This window comes from Diceros bicornis, chromosome 25 (genome assembly GCF_020826845.1).
Source record: "Diceros bicornis minor isolate mBicDic1 chromosome 25, mDicBic1.mat.cur, whole genome shotgun sequence".
Classification (NCBI taxonomy): Eukaryota; Metazoa; Chordata; class Mammalia; order Perissodactyla; family Rhinocerotidae; genus Diceros; species Diceros bicornis.
Genome location: NC_080764.1, coordinates 32,932,750 through 32,953,304, shown reverse-complemented (window position 1 = coordinate 32,953,304; position 20,555 = coordinate 32,932,750). Strand labels below are relative to the sequence as shown.

General features: G+C 34.4%; 1 protein-coding gene across 2 annotated transcripts in view; it reads left to right on the top strand.

The window, feature by feature from the left end:
* The window catches only part of TMTC3 (transmembrane O-mannosyltransferase targeting cadherins 3), a 64,030-nt gene extending 49,498 nt beyond the window's left edge, over window positions 1–14,532 (top strand). For both annotated transcript variants that reach the window (XM_058568695.1, XM_058568694.1), the window contains 4 exons: window positions 5,038–5,141; window positions 6,356–6,525; window positions 8,164–8,390; window positions 10,334–14,532. In XM_058568695.1, coding sequence (XP_058424678.1) covers window positions 5,038–5,141; window positions 6,356–6,525; window positions 8,164–8,390; window positions 10,334–11,148 — 1,316 coding nt within the window. In that variant the 3' untranslated portion in view covers window positions 11,149–14,532. The remainder of the gene's footprint in view (window positions 1–5,037; window positions 5,142–6,355; window positions 6,526–8,163; window positions 8,391–10,333) is intronic.
* The last annotated feature ends 6,023 nt before the right edge of the window (window positions 14,533–20,555 follow it).

The following is a 20,555-nucleotide window of genomic DNA, read 5'->3' as shown; positions in this document are numbered from 1 at the left end:
CGCTTGGAAGAGCTAGAGTGTAAACTGTGTCCCCAGGGCAAAGCCACATTTCAAGTAGAGAAAGGAGAAAGTTGTAGAAATATAACTGATGGTCTAGCTTTCCAATTTTATCTCCCCTGGCTCTTCATGTAGCTTAGTGTTTCTTGAAATCTAGGGTACATGTCCTGGGCTTCCTCACCTCTGTGCCTTGGTTCATGTTCTTTCTTGAGCCTAGAACTCCTTTCTTCTCCCTTCCTTCCCACCCACCTTCTACCATACCTTATCTATCTTTTACAACCCATCTCACATGGCTTCTCTTCTAAAAACCCTCCTGTCTTTCCAGGTAGAAGCAAATATTTCTCATCTTTAAAACCTCTTACAACGTCTTCTAATCTTTTCTATGGTATTTGTACTTTTCCATTTAGTATTATATTGTATTTATTTATTTAAATGTTTATTTATTAAAATATTTCTTTACTTAAACTGAGGAGCTCATTAGAGGCAGCATGAACACCTGATGTATCTTTGTATCACTTGCATCATCTGGCACTGTCTTATACGTAGTCAGTGGTCACTAACTGTGGTAGTTTAAATTCATTACTTTTAAGTCTCTTAGATTCGTTCTAGGAGTTTTTAGAGAAGCAAAGTCATCTTTAATATCAGACACACAGGGACTTTGAGACTGAGAATATGTTATTTAAGCCGCTTCAGCCCTATCTTTCTCATTTCTAAATGGGGAGAGTAATTTCTATTCTCATTGCATTGTTGTAAAGACTAAATTAAATGGCGCAGGTGGGTGTGTATGTGCATGTTTAGTTTTGTCTAGTGAGTAGTGTGCATATCACAGGATGTTGCCAGTTATAGGCACTCAGTTTTAGAATAATTTTTCCCCTCATTGTCGATTAATTGTCACTTTTTGCTGTTTTTTGGGGTTTTTTTTGATGAGGAAGATTGTCACTGAGCTAACATCTGTGCCAATCTTCCTCTATTTTTTGTATGTGGGGCGCTGCCACGGTATGGCTTGACCAGCGGTGTGTAGGTCCACACCCAAGATCTGAACCTGCAAACCCCAGTGCATGAACTTGACCACTATGCCACTGGTCTGGCACCACTTTTTGCTGTTTTTGAGATACTGTTTTTCTTACTATGTCCTTTAGTGTGACCTCTCTACCATACTCTCAAAATTGCTGTTTCTAATAAGCCATGGGCTAGCAAAACAGGTAAACCAGTTTATTACAATTTACTGTGAAGAGGTACATAAACTTAGAAACATTGAATTTGGCATTCAGAGGTTTCTTGGCTTGTTCCTTGTTTTTTAGCCGTCTTCTTCATAGATAGATTTGACAGATGAGTTAATGTGTAGGGAGGGGAAATCAAGAGTCCTTTTTTGTCCCATTAGATATACAGATGGAGAGGGACATAGATTTATAAGTCTGGAGATAAGGGGAATGGTCAGGACTAGAGATAAAAATTGGGAGTAACAAGCGTATAGATGGTATTTAAAACCCTGGAACAGTCTAGGATCACATAGAGTAGGGATTCATAATATTTTAAAGTTAGTTTTTTAAAAAAAACTCAGTCTGAAGCTTTTCTTGCTTAGCCAGAATAAAAACCTAAACTATCCAGTGGTCTTTGACCAGGCCACATGTATGTCATGTTAAACAATTGATTCCGATTTTTTTGTTTTGATGGTTACAAGTGTTTTAAAAAAAATCCCAATTCACCAAGATAAAATTTTTGCAAATGGAATTACAGTTTCCATAAACACCTTTTTAAGACAAGGGTAGATTTTTCTCAAGGAACACCAGAATTCTCCAGATCTTTGAAACTGTTGTTATCAGAAAGGAATCATGGACCTGTAGTTCAACTTTGATGCTATCAAGATGGAAATGATTTTTAAAGAGTTTTTAGGAGTTTCCAGCTATTTATAAATTTATCTTTTTAAATGAATAGACAGACAATTTTGTGGGTAGGAAATACTGGAGAGCAACACAGATGCCTGGATTATCAGTGTGAGAATACTTAACCTCACTGTTGGTGGCTGAAGAATTATTAGGCACAGAGTTGCCTGGTACTTGCCAGTCCTCATTTATGTTGAATTAAAAACAGACTGTTAGATTCATGCTGCTGTTGGTATGGATGGTGCACTCATGATAGCAAGATTATTCTTTGAAATTCTGTAGCTTGTTAGTCATTTAAATGTCATTGATTTTTACATCTTGCCTGCTTTTCTTACCTTTTTCAAATTTAAATTTACCTTACCAGTAATGCTATTTCCTCCTCTGAAATCTTAAAGCTTTGTAACTTAAAAAGAAATTGCTTGGGGCTGGCCTGGTGGCATAGTGGTTAAGTTTGTGGCACTCCACTTTGGCAGCCCAGGATTTGCGGATTCAGTTACCAGGCACGGACCTAGGCACTACTAATCAAGCCATGCTATGGCAGGCGTCCCACATATGAAGTAGAGGAGGATTGGTAACAGATATTAGCTCAGGGCTAATCTTCCTCACCAAAAAAAAAAAAAATTTGCTTAAAAATTGTCTTTCGTTTTATTAGCTGTATTTTGTAGTCCTTTTGATGCTAAAGGCTGTCTGATTGCTATCTTTGTTCTTTGAGAAAGTAGGGCTGCTTTACTCTAGTGTCTGAAGTCTTCATTGATGACACTATTTCCTTGCCATAATTCTAAGAACCTGGTTACAGTGGGTAGTAATTTGCTTCATCTTTCAAATAAATATATAACCTCTTTCTTTTCTAAGATTGGTTGGGGCTGATTTCAGTAACATTTTAAATACTTAGTGGAACATAATTACACTTTTATTTATCTAAACTTGCAGTTTATTTGTTCTTTCCTTAGATCAGGTTCTTGTTGTATAATTAATTTTTTCAGGTTCTATATATCCTTAGTTTTTCCTAAGTAACTTTCTGATCTCTATAGTAAATGGTATAGATTTACCTGATACTAAAAAAAAAAAAAAAAATTGAGCTATGTAAGAGCGAGGACTACCTACTCTATTTTTATATGTTCTTGGTAATGCAGTGAATTTAAACCTTGGCTCTACAACAAAATTGCCTTTGAAACTTTTTAAAAACATTTTTGGAGATCCTATTCCTGAAGATTCTGTTTTGGTAAAGCTCGGTGGGGCTAAGTTATCTGAATTTTTAAAAGCTATACAGGTACTCTGATTTGCAGCCAGGATTGGAATGGTTAGCCTGAGCATTTTTTTTTTTTTTTTGCTTGACCCCCTCCTGAGACCCCATGAGACTCAGCAATACATCTGAAAACAAAATATTAACCCCTTTCTTCCAACCTTGTCCCCTAGTTCTCTAACCAAACCTGTGCTGCATCTGACAGTTTTTGTGCAGTGCACACAATTGCCAGCCTGAAACATAATGTAGCAAGATCTTAGGACTGTTACTCTCCTCCTAGGGGAATGCCTAAAATATATATGCTTGGCCCCTAAGTGTCCTGGGAGTTGCAGGCAGAGAACTATTCCACAATTGCAAAATCATCGGTGTCACAGGCAAGTAGTAATCATAATTTGAAACCTTGTCATGTTTGTTAGAGATTCATGTTGAGTAAAATTTGTCTGATTTAAGATCTTCCTTCTTTCTATCTTTATTCCACTCTTTTGAAATATTTACTGGGAAATGTATCTTAAAACTAGCGTTCAGGGGCTGGCCCAGTGGCATAGCAGTTAAGTTTGTGCATTCCACTTCGGTGGCCTGGGGTTCGCCGGTTTGGATCCTGGGCGTGGACCTACACACTGCTCATTAAGCCACGCTGAGGCGGCATCCCACATAGAAGAACTAGAAGGACCTACAACTAGAATATACAACTATGTACTGGGGCTTTGGGGAGAAGAAAAGGAGGAAGGTTGACAACAGACGTTAGCTCAGGGCTAATCTTCCTCAAAAAAAAAAAAACTAGTGTGCCATGAACCCTCATATCTTTCTTATTTAAATTGCATATTTTTATGGCCCTGAATAAATTTGCTGAGGATTGGATTTTCCATATTAGAAAATGAGACAAAAGTTCCTGACATTCTGATGTTAAAACAACCTTTTAAAAAGTTTTAAATAAATTATATAGGAATTTATCATCATTTAAGAGAGAGGGGCCTCTGCATCTTAAGTAATACTATAGAATCCTGATATTCCATTGTACTTGCATTCCAGCCACATTCACAAAAATTTTTAAAAACAAAATCAGAGTTTTTTCACAGTCTCTTTGCCCCTGTTCCTCCATGGGTGCATGTTTGTTAGTTATAACACATGAAATAATTGTAGGATCATGATGATCCTTTTCACTTATAGATCCCTTTCACTTTGAGAGTTGAGCCATACTTTTTTTTGTTTTCTGTGAGGAAGATCAGCTCTGAGCTAACATCCATGCCAATCCTCCTCTTTTTTTGCTGAGCAAGACCAGCCCTGAGCTACCATCTATTGCCAATCCTCCTCCTTTTTTTTCCCCTTTTTCTCCCCAAAGCCCCAGTAGATAGTTGTATGTCATAGTTGCACATCCTTCTAGTTGCTGTATGTGGGGCGCGGCCTCAGCATGGCCGGACAAGTGGTGCGTCGGTGCGCGCCCGGGATCTGAACCCAGGCGCCAGTAGCGGAACGCGCACACTTAACCACTAAGCCGCGGGGCTGGCCCCCGAGCCATACTTTTTGAGTGAATTCTAAAGCTATGAGATTAAGAAAATGGAAGTAAGCTTTAGTACAGTGTAGTAAAATACAGTGAAGAGAAATGATGTGAATTTTTTCATTACCCCTGTTTCTCCCCTCTCATGTCTTAATTCTTCAAGGGTCCATTCAAATAGTTTTTTCATGTCATATGTATTTCCTGTCCTTACAGTACTTTATATAATAATTTTCTAGTGTAACATTGATCATAAGTCATATCAAGTTGTGTTAGAGGAGCTTTAAGGAGGAAGCAGGACCTATTGCCTGCTTTTGCATTCTTTGCCTAGTGTGTTTGTTGCTAGAAACATGTCTTCTTGGTAGTTTACATTGAATAATATTTAGTATATTTGCCAACAAATGATTTTTTAAAAATTTTAGATGATATTGGTGCCCACATGAATGTAGGAAGAACTTATAAAAATTTAAATAGAACCAAAGAAGCTGAAGAATCTTACATGATGGCTAAGTCCCTGATGCCTCAAGTAAGTTGTCATAATTTATTACTATTGTGTTGTGTCTACTAGACATCCATATTGAATAGAGTGTCCAATGAGCCATCTATTGCTACAAGTTTTAAAAGGAGTATATTTACTTTTCTAGCTCACTTAATTTTTAAAAAAATTTTTATAATCTGTTTATAAAAACTAAATCCATAAAGTTTTGAATTTTTGATATTCTTGATTACAAGTTATCGATGAATTCAATGACTTTAAATGAAGAGAATTTTATTTATATACTTTAAGCACTAAAATCAACATTATTCCTATCAAAAAATAAATGAATAAAGTGATAAAATGAGTGGGTACATGTCTGTTGCTGTATTGTGTCCATCAGTTGTTATAATGACACAAGTACAAGATTCATTAGATATCACAGTACAGTGTCAAAGCTGGAAAATCTGATCTTTGCCTTGACCAGCTTTGTGTCATCAGAAAAGATTGTTTACCCTGGGCTACAGTTTTCCTAATTGTAGTATAGATTGATACTACGTTAATAAGAATAATAATGTTAAAATGGTTAAATAGTTTGATAAATGTTTTAAAAACAGAGTTGGACCGCATGATATCTTAAGAATTATTTCAGTCCTAAGATTCTGAAGGTAAATTCTGTTCAGTGTAGGTTCTTACTAGATACAAGTCATTATGATCATTGAAAATTTGCATCCATATCTATTATATATAATAACCTTTACTTAACCTGAATAATCAGTTAATTAGAGAATTTTATTTCCTAACTCCACCAGATAAGTGAGGTTTTCTGAAACAAAGTTAACTACCCTTTGTCACGACCAGGAAATATGTTGCTGACCACATGAAAGCTGGCGTGGTGTAGCACATACACTAGACCGAGAGACTCTGTTCCTGGTCTGACGCACACAGAGTGAGACCTTAGCATCTGCAAGTTCTGACTTATATGAAAAATTATACATGTAAATAAAAAGCTAACAATATTCTGTTGAGCTGGCGTGAATGAAAAATATATCCTTCAGTGCCACAAAGTATTATTTTATTTACATTTTGTGAATACTGTAGATGTTTTCACGTTTTTATGATTTATTTTAGTATAGCAGTAAAACTAGTAGCATAATCTTTTTATGTTCTGTGTGTATTTTAAATAAGCCAATAGGAATACTTACTTTTGATTTTTATTTGGCACTGAAATATCAGATTATGAAAATGCCTTTTCTTCTGAACAGATTATTCCTGGTAAAAAGTATGCAGCCAGAATTGCCCCTAACCACCTAAATGTTTATATCAATCTGGCCAACTTGATCAGAGCAAATGAGTCCCGACTGGAAGAAGCAGATCAACTGTACCGACAAGCGATAAGCATGAGGCCCGACTTCAAGCAGGCTTACATTAGCAGGTACTGTAGTTCACTTTAAGCTGTCATTCTAGAAGATTGAAGCTGCATCTGCATGTGCATTTTGACTAAATTGGCTTTTTTTTCTTTTAGTAATCTTAGTTGGCAACCAAGAGCATAGAAACATAGCCTGTTTTAGACTAACAAATTTAACTGATTTGGTTTGAAATTGACAAAAGAGTCTGTAACTTATAATGGCAAACTTAGGTTTTATATGAAAGAAAGTGTAGAAGAAGCTCCTTCTTAGTTTCGTTTGCTTCTCATTACCAAATTCATTTTTATTTAAAACCTTTGAGACTTAACGTTTTATAGTAATTACTTTTAATATCCAATTTCTCAAGAGCTTTCTTAAATAAATACTGAGAATTGACTGGTTATTAATGTCTTTACCACAAAGAAACTTGTTAGTTGTCAGTAAAAAAAATATTTGGACATCACATGTTGGAACTTGATATATTTTACCATGTAAGAGTTATCGTTTGTATTATACTTGCGGAAAATTGTATATTAAACTATGTTTTGTAACCTGGCCCAGAAACCTAATCATTTATAACATTGTTTCTATGGGGAAAATGCATTCAGAATTTAATAAGTTTTTGAGATAAAATCTGTTTATAAGCTGGAGGCTATACTTATTCAGCCTTATCCAGTACTTGTTGAAATTTGGTAAGTTTAGTGGGATTGCATTTGTAAATGAAACCTGTCATGTGTTAATCTATAAAGAATTATTCAACAGTCTCTAGATTAAAAAAATAACATTTCGGACAAACACTCATTCTAGAAGTTGCTGAATTGAGAATAGTAATAGTTGTTCATTTGATTTCATTCCTATGCTGATACTGTAGGAAAGAATAGTATCATAGTAAAAGTAACTCTCATATCGCCGCTTAAATTGATTTGCACATATGTACTTAGGCAAAATGACTTTTCTAAGCTCTCTAACAAACATAGACCCATATTAGAAAGATTTGTAAAATGGTTTTCAAACTGCAATCCTCAGTTCCGGAAGTGCTCTGCAGAGGTATCTGAGGGTGGCACTGGCGCCCTCCCACCCTCCCAATCAGCTCCCTTAGTTCTTGTTTTTTCCTTTCCTTTCTTTCTTTTTAATGAATGGTCATTTTATAAGAATATATTGAAGAAGACTAAATTAATATAAGAAGGGGTAAAAAATTTCAGATGTTCTACTTTTTGTATAGTAAGACTTCTAACATAGATTTGAATACTGGAATTTCCCTATCACAAATGCTATTACTTTGTCTTCTGACAAATCGATCTCCCACTCTGGTTGCTGTCATTTTTCTGATGTAGTCTAGTCTGCTTTCTTGCCAGATACATTCAAATATGTATTTTCTCTCCCCGTTTCTTAGATACCTCCCCGCATCTTACCCTCTAAAGTCAGGCATGCTTTTTTTTTCTTTAATAATATTTGAAAACATATCAAGCCAAATTTGGTAAACTAATGAGTTCAGGTTTCAGGGCAGTTTCAGATAGTTATTTTTGAAAGAAAACTGTAAGAGCCTAAGTTAAAAGGAAAAAGGAAAGCTGTGAATATGTGGAAAAGCTTAAAACTTGTGGAAAATAGTATCTACAAACTGACATGGTAATGTTTTTAAGTGAAGCTTGTGTTTGATTTTTCCACAGAGGAGAATTGCTTTTAAAAATGAATAAACCTCTCAAGGCAAAAGAAGCATATCTTAAAGCGCTAGAGCTGGACAAAAATAATGCAGATCTTTGGTACAACTTGGCGATTGTTCATATTGAACTTAAAGAACCAAATGAAGCCCTAAAAAACTTTAATCGTGCTTTAGAACTAAATCCAAAGCATAAGTTAGCATTATTCAATTCTGCTATTTTGATGCAAGAATCAGGTATGTTTTTTCAAAATATTTCTATATTTAAACATGTTATAGTTTGAAATATAATAAAACCTTAACTTAAATTACATTACCCATAGCAAATGTTTTACAAATGGATAATTTATATCAAAACTGTGCATAAATGATTTATAAGAAGAATATTTAAAATACTTGAAGTAAACTTTTCACATAATAATGCACTAACATATATGACAGTATTAATTGTTAGTTCTTCTGGTATGTGTTAAGATTTTTTAGGCAGTCTATTAAGCAGTGCCTTGTCAATCTACTCTTGTCATTTTATGCATGGAAGTATAATCTCATATAAATATACTGTCCAAGTAATCTGGAGTTGTAAAAATTTTTTACATATTTATTTCTAGGGAGCCAAGAGCATTATATGTTTTAGAAAAAATAGCATTCTATTTTCTCTTGATTTATAAGACCAGATACTTTTGATATCATTTTATATCCAGTGTTACTACTTTCTTTTTTTTTTTTATATAATTTTATTTATTTTCCCCCAAAGCCCCAGTAGATAGTTGTATGTCATAGTTGCGCATTCTTCTAGCTGCTGTATGTGGGACGCGGCCTCAGCATGGCTGGAGAAGCAGTGCGTCTGTGCGCGCCCGGGATCCGAACCCGGGCCGCCTGCATCGGAGCGCACGCACTTAACCACTAAGCCACGGGGCCGGCCCTCCAGTGTTACTACTTTCTGAGATATTATTGTTATATGCAGTATTTTCTGTAATTTATCAAAACTAGATTATTAATCACAATAAATCAGGATCTTTGATATATGGGAATTTTAGTACTACTTCAGAAGGCAGTGTATATGATTTATAGTCTTAATTTTTATGTTTAGGAAAGTCTCTATATTTACCTTTTTTTAGTTAATTCTTAGATAAATTCTTAAATACTTTTTTAAAACTGTGCAAAAAATGAAAGAATCATAAAATCATATTATTTTAGAGCTAAAGAGGACCTTTGAGTCTCCTTTTTCCAATCTTCTATTTAGTGGATTAAAGAGTGAGGATCAAATAGATCTAATAACTACCCAACTTCATATGGCTAATTTAGTAACTAGTCCAAGACAAGAACTTAAGCCTACTGGTTTATTTTCAAATTTTCTTTTTTCATCATATTGTCAAATAATAGAGGGAGAACTTTATGCCTGTTACTCCAAAAAGCATAAGTTTGGAGAAAAGCTAATAAGTGTTTTTGTAAAGTTAGCTAACCTTAGTAATCATGAAAGATGCCCGTTACCCAACACAAGATTGAACCCTAAGTTTGAAGTTGTAGAACTTGAATTTTTTTGTATTTATTTGCAATAGAAATTATCTCAATATTAATATTTGTTTTCTAAATCCTAATTTATATTTATAAGCTTTATATTTAATGGTATATTTTACCTTTGAAACATCCTAAAAAATTGGAAGTAACATACAGAAAGATCTGGTTTAGTAAGACTGAAACATTTTGTTTATTCAATAATAGTTACTATTCGCTGAGGATATTTACATATGTCTCTTAGAAAATTCAAGCAGTTAACCCAGGAAGTTAAATAGCTTGTTCAGTGCATAAGTCATAATGTTAATAGAATCAAGATGGAATAAATGTCTTTGTTGGCAAATCCAGTGCCTCTTCCTCTTAATTCTCTTTTCTTCCTCTGCTTCTAAACTGTAAGGAGATATTCACCCCTTTTGGTTTTTAACACACTTACTGCTTTAAAGGAAAGGAAATGAGCTATCATTTCAGTGTTTCAAACACACTGTCTTTTCTATGAAGACTTCGAGGTTTTTGCTTTCTGCTTTTTGATTTAGGTATAGCAGTTGTTTTGATGCTGTCTTTTTGTAATCTAACTAGATAAATACTTGAAAGTGGCTTTTTTTCCTCAGACTTAATTCATTTGCTAACAGTATAACTTGTTTTCTTTTTAAAAAAATTATTCTTAGGTGAGGTTAAACTCAGACCTGAAGCTAGAAAACGACTTCTGAACTATATAAATGAAGAGCCACAAGATGCTAATGGCTATTTCAATCTGGGAATGCTTGCCATGGATGACAAAAAGGACACTGAAGCAGAGATGTGGATGAAGAAAGCTATAAAATTACAAGCTGACTTTAGAAGTGCTTTGTTTAATTTGGCTCTCCTATATTCTCAGACTGCAAAGGAATTAATGGCTTTGCCAGTTTTGGAAGAGTTACTTAGATACTATCCTGATCATATCAAGGGTCTCATTTTAAAGGGAGACATTCTGATGAATCAAAAGAAAGATATACTTGGAGCAAAAAAATGTTTTGAAAAGATTTTGGAGATGGATCCAAGCAATGTGCAAGGAAAACACAATCTTTGTGTTGTTTATTTTGAAGAGAAGGACTTATTAAAAGCTGAAAGATGCCTGGTTGAAACATTGGCATTAGCACCACATGAAGAATATATTCAACGCCATTTGAATATAGTCAGGGATAAAATTTCCTCATCTAATTTTGTAGAACAGCCAATATTCCCAGCTGGTAAGACTTCAGGTGTAGAAGGAGACAACATTCCAACTGAAAATGTAAAAGAAATCAGAAATGAACCCAGACCCACACAGATAATAAAAACAAGTGATAATAAAAGTCAATCTAAATCCAACAAACAATTAGGAAAAAATACAGACAAAGAGACCCCCCACAAAACAGCAAAAGAAATCAAAGAAATTGAGAAGAAAAGAGTTGCTGCTTTAAAAAGACTAGAAGAGATTGAACGTATTTTAAATGGTGAATAGTATTACTCTTTAGTCTTTATCATGTGACAGTGGTTTCAAAGAACTTCAATCTGTATCATGTGGTTGCTTATACTGGGAGCTTTGAAAAAGAGCAAGGATGCTTAACAGTCTATTATAAGCTGTCTCGTCGTAGGATCAAAATAAGATTTTCATTAAAGATCTATTTTAACCCAGGGTATGTATTATATAAGATATGGCAGTAGTAGTTTTCTCAGTTTTGGTGAATGTAGCAGAAATATTAAATTACAGGTGACAGATTTGTATCTTTTATTGTAGAAGGAAGATTCTTTCGGCTGAATAATCTTGACTACTTCCAATTAAAAATAATCTGATGCCTGAATGATAATCCCTTGGGGGCAAATCCAACATGTGCTGGTTATTCTGTGAATTCCCATGTATTAGCTAACTTCATTTTTCCTTTAACGGTTAGAATCTGGCTATGGATTGAAAACACTTATTGAACACATTCTTTTTTCTTCAGTAAACTATTTAACCAAGGGACTTTGCAATACAAAAGAATGCTGGCTTCCTTGGTGTTGTATTCTTTCATTGAATTTTTAGAAAGAATGCCAGATGAAACATTTTAAAATAAGTCATATGACATGTTAGCTAAGAATGTATTTCCGTAATTGTGTGCTTGTCCTTACCTTCACTCGAAAATGCAATTTTTAGTCAGGTGAAGTTTAAAATATATATATACATACACACACACACACATTTCTAATGGTGCTCATGTATACTGTTTTTTGATTTTTTTACACACTGAAAGTTTCACAGCATGAACCACATAATCATGACTATCTTTGACTTTTACTCCCCAAACTATTTGTATTTCTTAGGGTCACAGTCATATTGAGAAGTCCCAATAGTTACTATAATTTTATTTAAACTTTTGAGTTACAACATAGTAAGTTTCTCTTTCGTCTTAGTGTTATCTCTTTAGTGTATTTGATTTTTAATTTTGTTTCCAAAAACACACCTTAATCATTCTTAGATACCTTAAGCAACTAAAATGAATTGTGTTTAACTGAAGTCAAAACAATGTGACAAAGTTTATTTTTAAACACTAAGTTCTTGATATGGTGTATATAATATTTATTTTGACTACTGAGCTTTCATAAAAACTTTAAAGCTGTTTTAATTCCATCAAATATGGAAAACAAATTGCTATTGCATTTTCTACATGTGCATATGTTACAGTTTAACCAAAATTCCATTATTTTTGGCTTGCTGTCCAGCTTAAAAGATAATTAGCCTAATATGGGATTAATAAATTAGTCCATTGGTTTTAGCAAATTTAAACCTGAAAAATGTTAGGTTGAAGAGTAGATACAAATCAAATTTATTAGTTTAAATCTGATTTTTTTCTTGAGTTAAAATAAGTTTCAAATGAGTTTTATAATACCTAATAAAGTTGGTTTTAATTTAAAAAGTTTAAAGCTCGAGCTATCATCCTGGGATAGTAACTAATTTCTAATTATGCAGTATTTCAAAAACTGTACTTCTTTTCCTTTGAGATAACTAATTTCTAATTATGTGTGTTTCAAAACCATATTCCTGTAACTTCTTTTCAAGAAATGTTTTATAAATAGGTCACAAGAAGCATGGTCTGCATTTAAAGACCCACTCTTCCCAGGTTCCCTGAGGATCTGTCATAGATTATTTTTTAGGCAATTTAAAGCAAGCACTGACACCAATGGTAGTTCATTTTTGATCCAGGAGATTCTGTTAAGCATTAAAGCAATACCTAATTTCAGTTCTTAAATAATGACTTTTTGACTCCAGAAATAAGGTAGACTATACCTCATATACTATGACTTGAAAAATGAAATCTATGTTATTCTTATGTTCTCTCCACATATCTTGAGAAAGAGTTTCTAAGTTTGATCTCTCTTGTTGTGTAGTATCAAGTGAGGATAGTTCAGAAAAGTAGAAAGAAATCTTTCATGACAGCAGACCATAATAAAAGTTTTGAGTAATATTTTAATAAAGTTATATAACTATTCAAAAGGTAAAAGATATATTAATGTCATCCCATAATTTTTATAGAAAAAAGAATTTCCTCATTAGCACTTAGAACAATGCTTATCATATAGGAAGTGCTCATGTATTTGAATTTTAAATAATCTAAATTGAATCCACTCTGTGTAATTAATAGTTTCTCCAAATCAGTTTTTCTCAACCCTCACTTCATATCAGAATCATCTGGAGAGTTCTGAATGTGGACCCCACCCCAAGAAATCTGAATTTCTTAGAGGTGGAACCGTGCTTCCATTTTTTAAAAGCTCTGAGTGATTCTAATTTGTAGTCAGGGATAGCAAACACTGCTCTAAATTAGTTCAAGAAAATCCTCTTACCTCTCCTGTGTTAACTTTTTAAATTAGTAATATAATCCAATTAAGTTTTGATGTTTTAAGTTCCATTAAGGAATATGCTCTTCTGATAACTAGTATTTATTTCATCTTAAATTGTATCAAACTTGTTTATGTGTAAGAGGATTATTTCTTCTCGTTCAACTCATAATAGAAATTTTATTCAAGCTGTTCAGGTGAAAAAAAGATAATGGATTTTTTTTTTTTTTCCTTTGGAGCTGCCTTTTTTGGGGAAATGGAGGGTAGGGACATTTTAGCACAGTTTACTAACCTGTGGTTTACAGCTGTAAGCATCTGTAAGTTTGGAAAAGAAAAATTTATCGTAGTTTGTGTGCTGGTGAAGGGATGTAGTTTAGTTCTCACTGTTTTACAAAAGAATCTACTCCCCAAGAGTTCTAGGAAAGCGTCGACAATCCCCAAGGGGCAGTATGTTACTCCTTCGCTGCTTCTCAGATGGTAGGATTAGGTTTTTCTCATATTGCTCCTATATGTGTTACCTTATTAACATTCAGAATTGGGAATTTTATCTAGTAATTATTCCAGTAACTAATTTTATGAAGTTGATGACTTGGAAGATGTTTGCAATTTTGTTTACTTTATGTAAATATTTGGTATGTGAATTACACAATTCTAATAAAACATCATACCTTTACATCTAATTTGAGCTCTCAACTTCATGTTACAGAATGCTTCTTTAAAGATGCTTTAATGAAAAATATTATGAAAATATATAGATTTGTATGTCAGTTTATACTTCAGAAATCCATATATTTGTCATATTTATTTTTTTAAAAGCCTCCTAATTGTCTGCATGACTAAATGATATTTAAAATGAACCCTCAAAAATATCTGGGACCTTGTCCAAAATGTTATTTGTTGGATGCTGTCAGCCATCTATGTTAAGATTTCCTAAGAAAAGAGTTTAAAATTGTATGCATTTTCTATTACTATGGTGTCTGTGTAACATATTTCTAAATATTCAGTATTAAATTGATACTTTTTAAAACCTGAAGCTGATTGCCTTTTAGTGTTAAAATGAAAAATACAATAGTCTATAAAGAGATTTCTGCCCCCACAAAGAAAGAAGAGCTGGCAGGTAGTTTTATTAATGATGATCTGAGAAAGGTATGTTTTAAATTAGTTCCCAACAGTGATACATTTTCAACTCGATACAATTTTCAACATTTCAACAACATTTTCATTTTGAGTGACAAAAAGTAAATTAAGAAAATGAGACAGTTAAACTCAAATGTGGAATTTTATGCACATACTCAATTGGAAGTCAGTGTAGTGAAATAATTAGGAATTTAAGTTATGGATCTGCCTAGATTTAAATGCTGGTACCACCCTTACTACTATAACTTAGGGGAAGTTGTTTACCTTTGTGTCGTCAGTTTCCTCATCTGCAAGTTGGGGAAAATACTTTCCTCATTAAGTTAATGAGAGGAGATTATATATATATCTCCTATTGTAATAAACTGGCAGGTATCTTTCTAACTATAAACAGTTCATGTTCAGCCATGTACACTGTAATAGCCTTTACAAACGTGTTTGACAAGGACCATAAGTAACATCACTTAATGACTTGTGATTTTAAAAAAGCCATGATTTGTTTGATGTGATAGGCATAATTGTTTTTATGTGGCGCCAAGAATGAAACTGTTTAATGTCTGTAACCATTCGTGCAGATCTATTCATCCAGTGGTGTCTTTATTATATTTGATTGTGGTTTGATAGAATTGCATTGTCTGACTAAGAAAAAAACAAAGGAAACGAAAGAAACAAAATAGTTTTTAGTTTTGCAGAAGACTGGCCGTATTAATGGACAGCTTTCCTAACAAGTGGTTATTAACTTCTATCAGGTGTTACCGTCTGTTTCAGGAACATGGCAGTATGTTACATGTCAGAAGTTTTGTTTAATTCATTTCTAAATTGATTTATTTAAGTAAATTCAGCAAATGGAAAAATATATATATTATATATATTAAATGTATTAATATATTTAAATTGCTTAGGACAGTTGTTGGCACATAGGAAATAATAGATGTTACTATTAGTGTAATCACAAGGCTTAGGCTTCCATTTGATGGATATGATTTGATATATGTCTTAGCAGAGATAATGTCAGTGATGGTCTTGATAGCAAACAAATTATTAGAAATCTAATATTAATGCTTGTTCCAAAGCCATCTAAGCCAACAGGGATATAGATAGCCTAAAATAAAATATATTTATTAAGTATTAAATGTATAAATTAACTTAAATTATTAAAACGCACAGATGAGAACTCAAACTAAGACACCTTAAAATTGTACTACCTTGCTCTTTTGCTGTTCACTGCCATCAGGGACGTAGCATGAAATGAAATATTAGTGCCTAAATGTCTCCTAACACCTGATCTCAGGCAAATTCATGTTCTTTGGAATGCAGTTCTTCATGAATAACATTTCTGTGACTATGCCAATGGATAACATGTTTCCCTTCAAGTAGCATTTATAGCCTATAAGAACCTGGTACTTCATGTTTCTGCCTTGAACAAAGTACCAAACCATTCTAGTTTGCCCTTTCTTTTTTTTTTGTGGTGAGAAAGATTGGCCCTGAGCTAACATCTGTTGCCAATCTTCCTCTTTTTGCTTGAGGAAGATTGTCCTTGAGCTAGTATCTGTGCCAATCTTCCTCTACTTTGTATGTGGGATGCTGGCACAGCATGGCTTGATGAGTGGTGCATAGATCTGCGCCCAGGATCCAAACCCACGAACCCCTGGCCATCGAAGCAGAGTGCGTGAACTTAACCACTACACCATCAGGCTGGTCCTTAATTTGCCCTTTCTTGAAGACTCATCGTTAAAACTCAGTCTTCTTTATTCCTTCCTTCCCCCATGGCTTTAGTTTCTGATATTGGGAACGTAGTCTGATTAAATTAATCCATACTTAAGTATGAATGGTAGGTGGATCTTGATCACCATCTCAACAGTTAATTCTTGCATTGTCAAGTTGCAGGCAGTATAGTGGCAGTTATTTGAGGTATATGGAGTTTCTCCACCATTCTGCCTATCTAAGCAAAGAATTGAGAGATGCCCCAAAAAAACTGTGCTGTCAACAAGGCCACTTCTCACCAGAGTCCTGTTTTGGATTGGCCCTGGCAGGCCAGGGGAATGCCCTTTGAAAGTGGAGTCAGAGTAGCTGGACTATCAGCAGAATTGGACATGGGCCCAGTAGTGATATCTGTAAAATTAATTCCTGGGCAGTGGATATAGGTGTACATTTTAAATACATGGTGTACATCTTTATATGACACCATTTCCTTCAGTGGATCTACAGTGTCTTTTGCAGGCTTCTGTTTCTCCCTATACCTTAAATATTCATATTCTCTCTTCCACCCTTTTTCTTCTCCCCCTCTCTTTGGAGCAGTGGTTTTAGCTATATATGATTCCAAATCTCCAGCCCAGATGTTCTGTAAGCTCCAGAACCATGAATCCAATGGTCTACTAGACACCACATCCACAGGCATTCATTCCCCCCTTCCCCTCTTCTGTGCTTCATGTCTGCTTGATGATAAGGTTACTCTGTCTAAGAAAGAAAAAGAAAATATATCCAACTTAGAGCAGGGAAGGGAAGTAGGGGAGAGACCAAAGAGACATGAGATCTTGCTAATGGTTTATCTACTCAGAACATTGGCACAGTTTAAGACAGCGTAAATAAACATGATTTGGGGCTTTAGGTTAAAAACATACTACAAAGAATTTATGACTTTTAACCCATGAGAAGAAAACTCACCCTGATGGAATGCAGTAATGGAGGTAGAGCAAATAAGTGCAGTACAAAAGAAGATGTTAGAATAAAGGGATAATATAGCCATAATTTAAATGAATGCAAATGGATTAAATCTAACCAAAAACACTCAGAATTTTATTTTTCATAATTTAATTCTATTCAATTAAATGTTTCTTTGATTATTGAGGTCACATTGGTTTATAACATTGTGTAAATTTCAGGTGTATATCTGTATTTCGGCTTCTGTATAGGCTACATCATGTTCACCACCAAAAGTCTAGTTTCCATCCATCACCATGTGCATATGCCTCTTTACCCCTTTTGCTCTCCCTCTAGCCTCTTCTCCTCTGGTAACCACCAATCTATTCTCCTGATCTATGTGTTTGTTTGTTTGTTTATCTTCCACATATGAGTGAAGTCATACAGTATTTGTCTTTCTCTGTCTGACTTATTTCACTTAGCATAATACCCTCCAGGTCCAACCATGTTGTCACAAATGGCACAATTTCATCTTTTTTATAGCTGAGTAATACTCCATTGTATATATATACCTCATCTTCTTTATCCATTCATCTGTTGATGGGCACTTGGGTTGCTTCCAAGTCTTGGCTATTGAGAATAATGCTGCAATAAAAGAGGGGTGCGTGTATCTTTTTGAATTGGTGTTTTCATGTTCTTTGGATAAGTAAATTTTATATAATATATATTGAATTATAAATACAAGGTCCAACAATATGTTGTCTATGAAACACTTCAAAATATATAGAAAAGTTAAACAATAAAAGTATGACAAAAAGTCTACCAATAAGTATGAACCAAAGCAAGCTGGGATAGCAATTTTAAGACATGACAAAATAGAATTTAAAGCCAAAAGGGGGGGAAAAAAGGCATAAGGGGAAAATGAATGATGTGCACTGGTAAAAGGAACAATAGAACAAGAATATATGTCCATCATAAATATATATGTCATCTAATGATACAACCTAAAAATAAATCAACAACAAACTAGTATAGGAAAATGGGTAAATCAGAAATTGTAGCTGGACATTTTAACAAAACCCTCTGAGAAACTAATGGATCAAGCAGAGAAAAATATAAGCAGATAAAGACCTAAATAATAAGTTTCAACTATTAAATTTATATAGAATTTCACACGACACAAAGAATATGCATTATTTCGTAGCACATATGGAATATTTACAAAAGGACACAAAGGAAACCTCAGTAAATTCCAAAAGACTATGTTCTTTGAGCACAATGCAAATGTTCATAGCAGTTTTATTTGTAGTAATACAATACTAGAAGCAACCCAAATGCTCATCAGCAAGTCAATGGATAAGTGAGTTGTGGTATATTCAAACAATGAAATACTCTTCAGCAATAACAACGGCAACAAAAAACTGATATATACAACCACTTAGATGAATCTCTGAGCAAAAGAAGCCATACATGATAAAGTACATTATGTGTGCTTTCATTTATATGAAATCCCAGAACAGACAAATCTAATCTATAGTGGACTACAATTCCACATCTAGAAGTACAGGGTAGGGGCAGGAGCAAAGGACCCCAAGAGAACTTTTTAGGGTGATGGAAATATCCATGACCCAGTAATTTCACTCTGACATGTATTGACAACAGAAATAAATATACACGTGCACTAAAAGACAGATACAAGAATATTGTTCAGAGTATTATTTGTATGAGCCCCAACCTCAAAATAACCAAAATGTTCATGAAAAGTTGACAGGATATTTAAATTATGTTATAGTCATACAATGAAATGCTATGAATATACAATGAATATGCATGAACTACCACATGTAATAATGTGGGTGGATCTCACAAATATAATATCGGATAAAAAAAAGCCAAACACAAAAGATACTGTATGATTCTATTTGTATGAAGTTCAAAACCTGGCAAGATGAGTTTGTGCCGTTACAAGTAAGGATAGTGGTTACCTTAGGAAAGGAAATAAGGTGTCTATTGGGAGGGAGCATGAGGTGGGCATTGATGTTCTGGTGGTGGTCTATTTCTTGATCTGTGTGATGTTTGCTCAGGTACATTCAATTTTTGACAATTCATTTAGGATATATGCTTTTTTATGGATGTATAATAAACTTGAAAAAGAAGTTCAATAATGTTAAAAGATGTATTTAAAGAAATGGAAAAATACAATAAAAATTTAGAAATATATTGGGCCCGGCCCAGTGGCGCAAGCGGTTAAGTGCGCGCGCTCCACCGCGGTGTCCCGGGGTTCGCCGGTTTGGATCCCGGGCCGCACCAACGCACTGCTTGGCAGTCCATGCTGTGGCGGCATCCCATATAAAGTGGAGGAAGATGGGCACGGATGTTAGCCCAGGGCCCGTCTTCCTCAGCAAAAAAACATGGAGGATTGGCAGATGTTAGCACAGGGTTGATCTCACAAAAAAAAAAAAAATTTAGAAATATATACCAAGAATCCTACAATCTCAGTTTAGTAATAAGTAAATAAATATCAAATAATGTAAAGAACGATGGAAGAATGTACAATAGAGTATTAATTTTTAAAACAGCTTTATTGAGATATAATTGACATACAATGAACTGCTCGTTATTTCAAGTGTACAACTCGTTTTGACACATATGCACACCTGTGAAACCATCACTACAATCATGATAGTGAACATATTCATCACCCCTCAGTTGAAATTTCCTCACGCCCTTTGTAATCCCTCCCGTCCCACTCCTCCCTTCCAGCCCTATCCCTAAACCACTGATATGGTTTCTGCCTCTATAGTTTATCTTTTCTACAGTTTTATATAATGCAATTATACATTTTTTTTGTCTGGCTTCCACTCTGTGATGAACTGAATGTTTGTGTCCCCCTCCAATTCATATGGTGAAGCCCTAACCCCTAATGTGATGGTATTTGGAGGTGGAGCCTTTGGGAGGTAATTAGGTTTAGATATGGTCATGAAAGTGGGGGCCCCCCATGATGGGATTAGTTTCCTTATAAGAAGAGGAGGAGCGATCAGAGTTTTCTCTCTCTCCCCACCATATGAAGAGACAGCGAAAAGGTGGCTATTTGCATGCCAGGGAGCGGGGTTCTCACCTGGAACCAAACCTGCTGGACCTTTGATCTTGGACTTAGCCTTCCGAACTGTCAGAAATAAATGTCTGTTGCTTAAGCCACCCAGTCTATGGCATTTTGTTATAGCAGCTCAAGCTAAGACACAGAATAGTTATTTTGAAGTTCATCCCTGTTGCTACATGTAT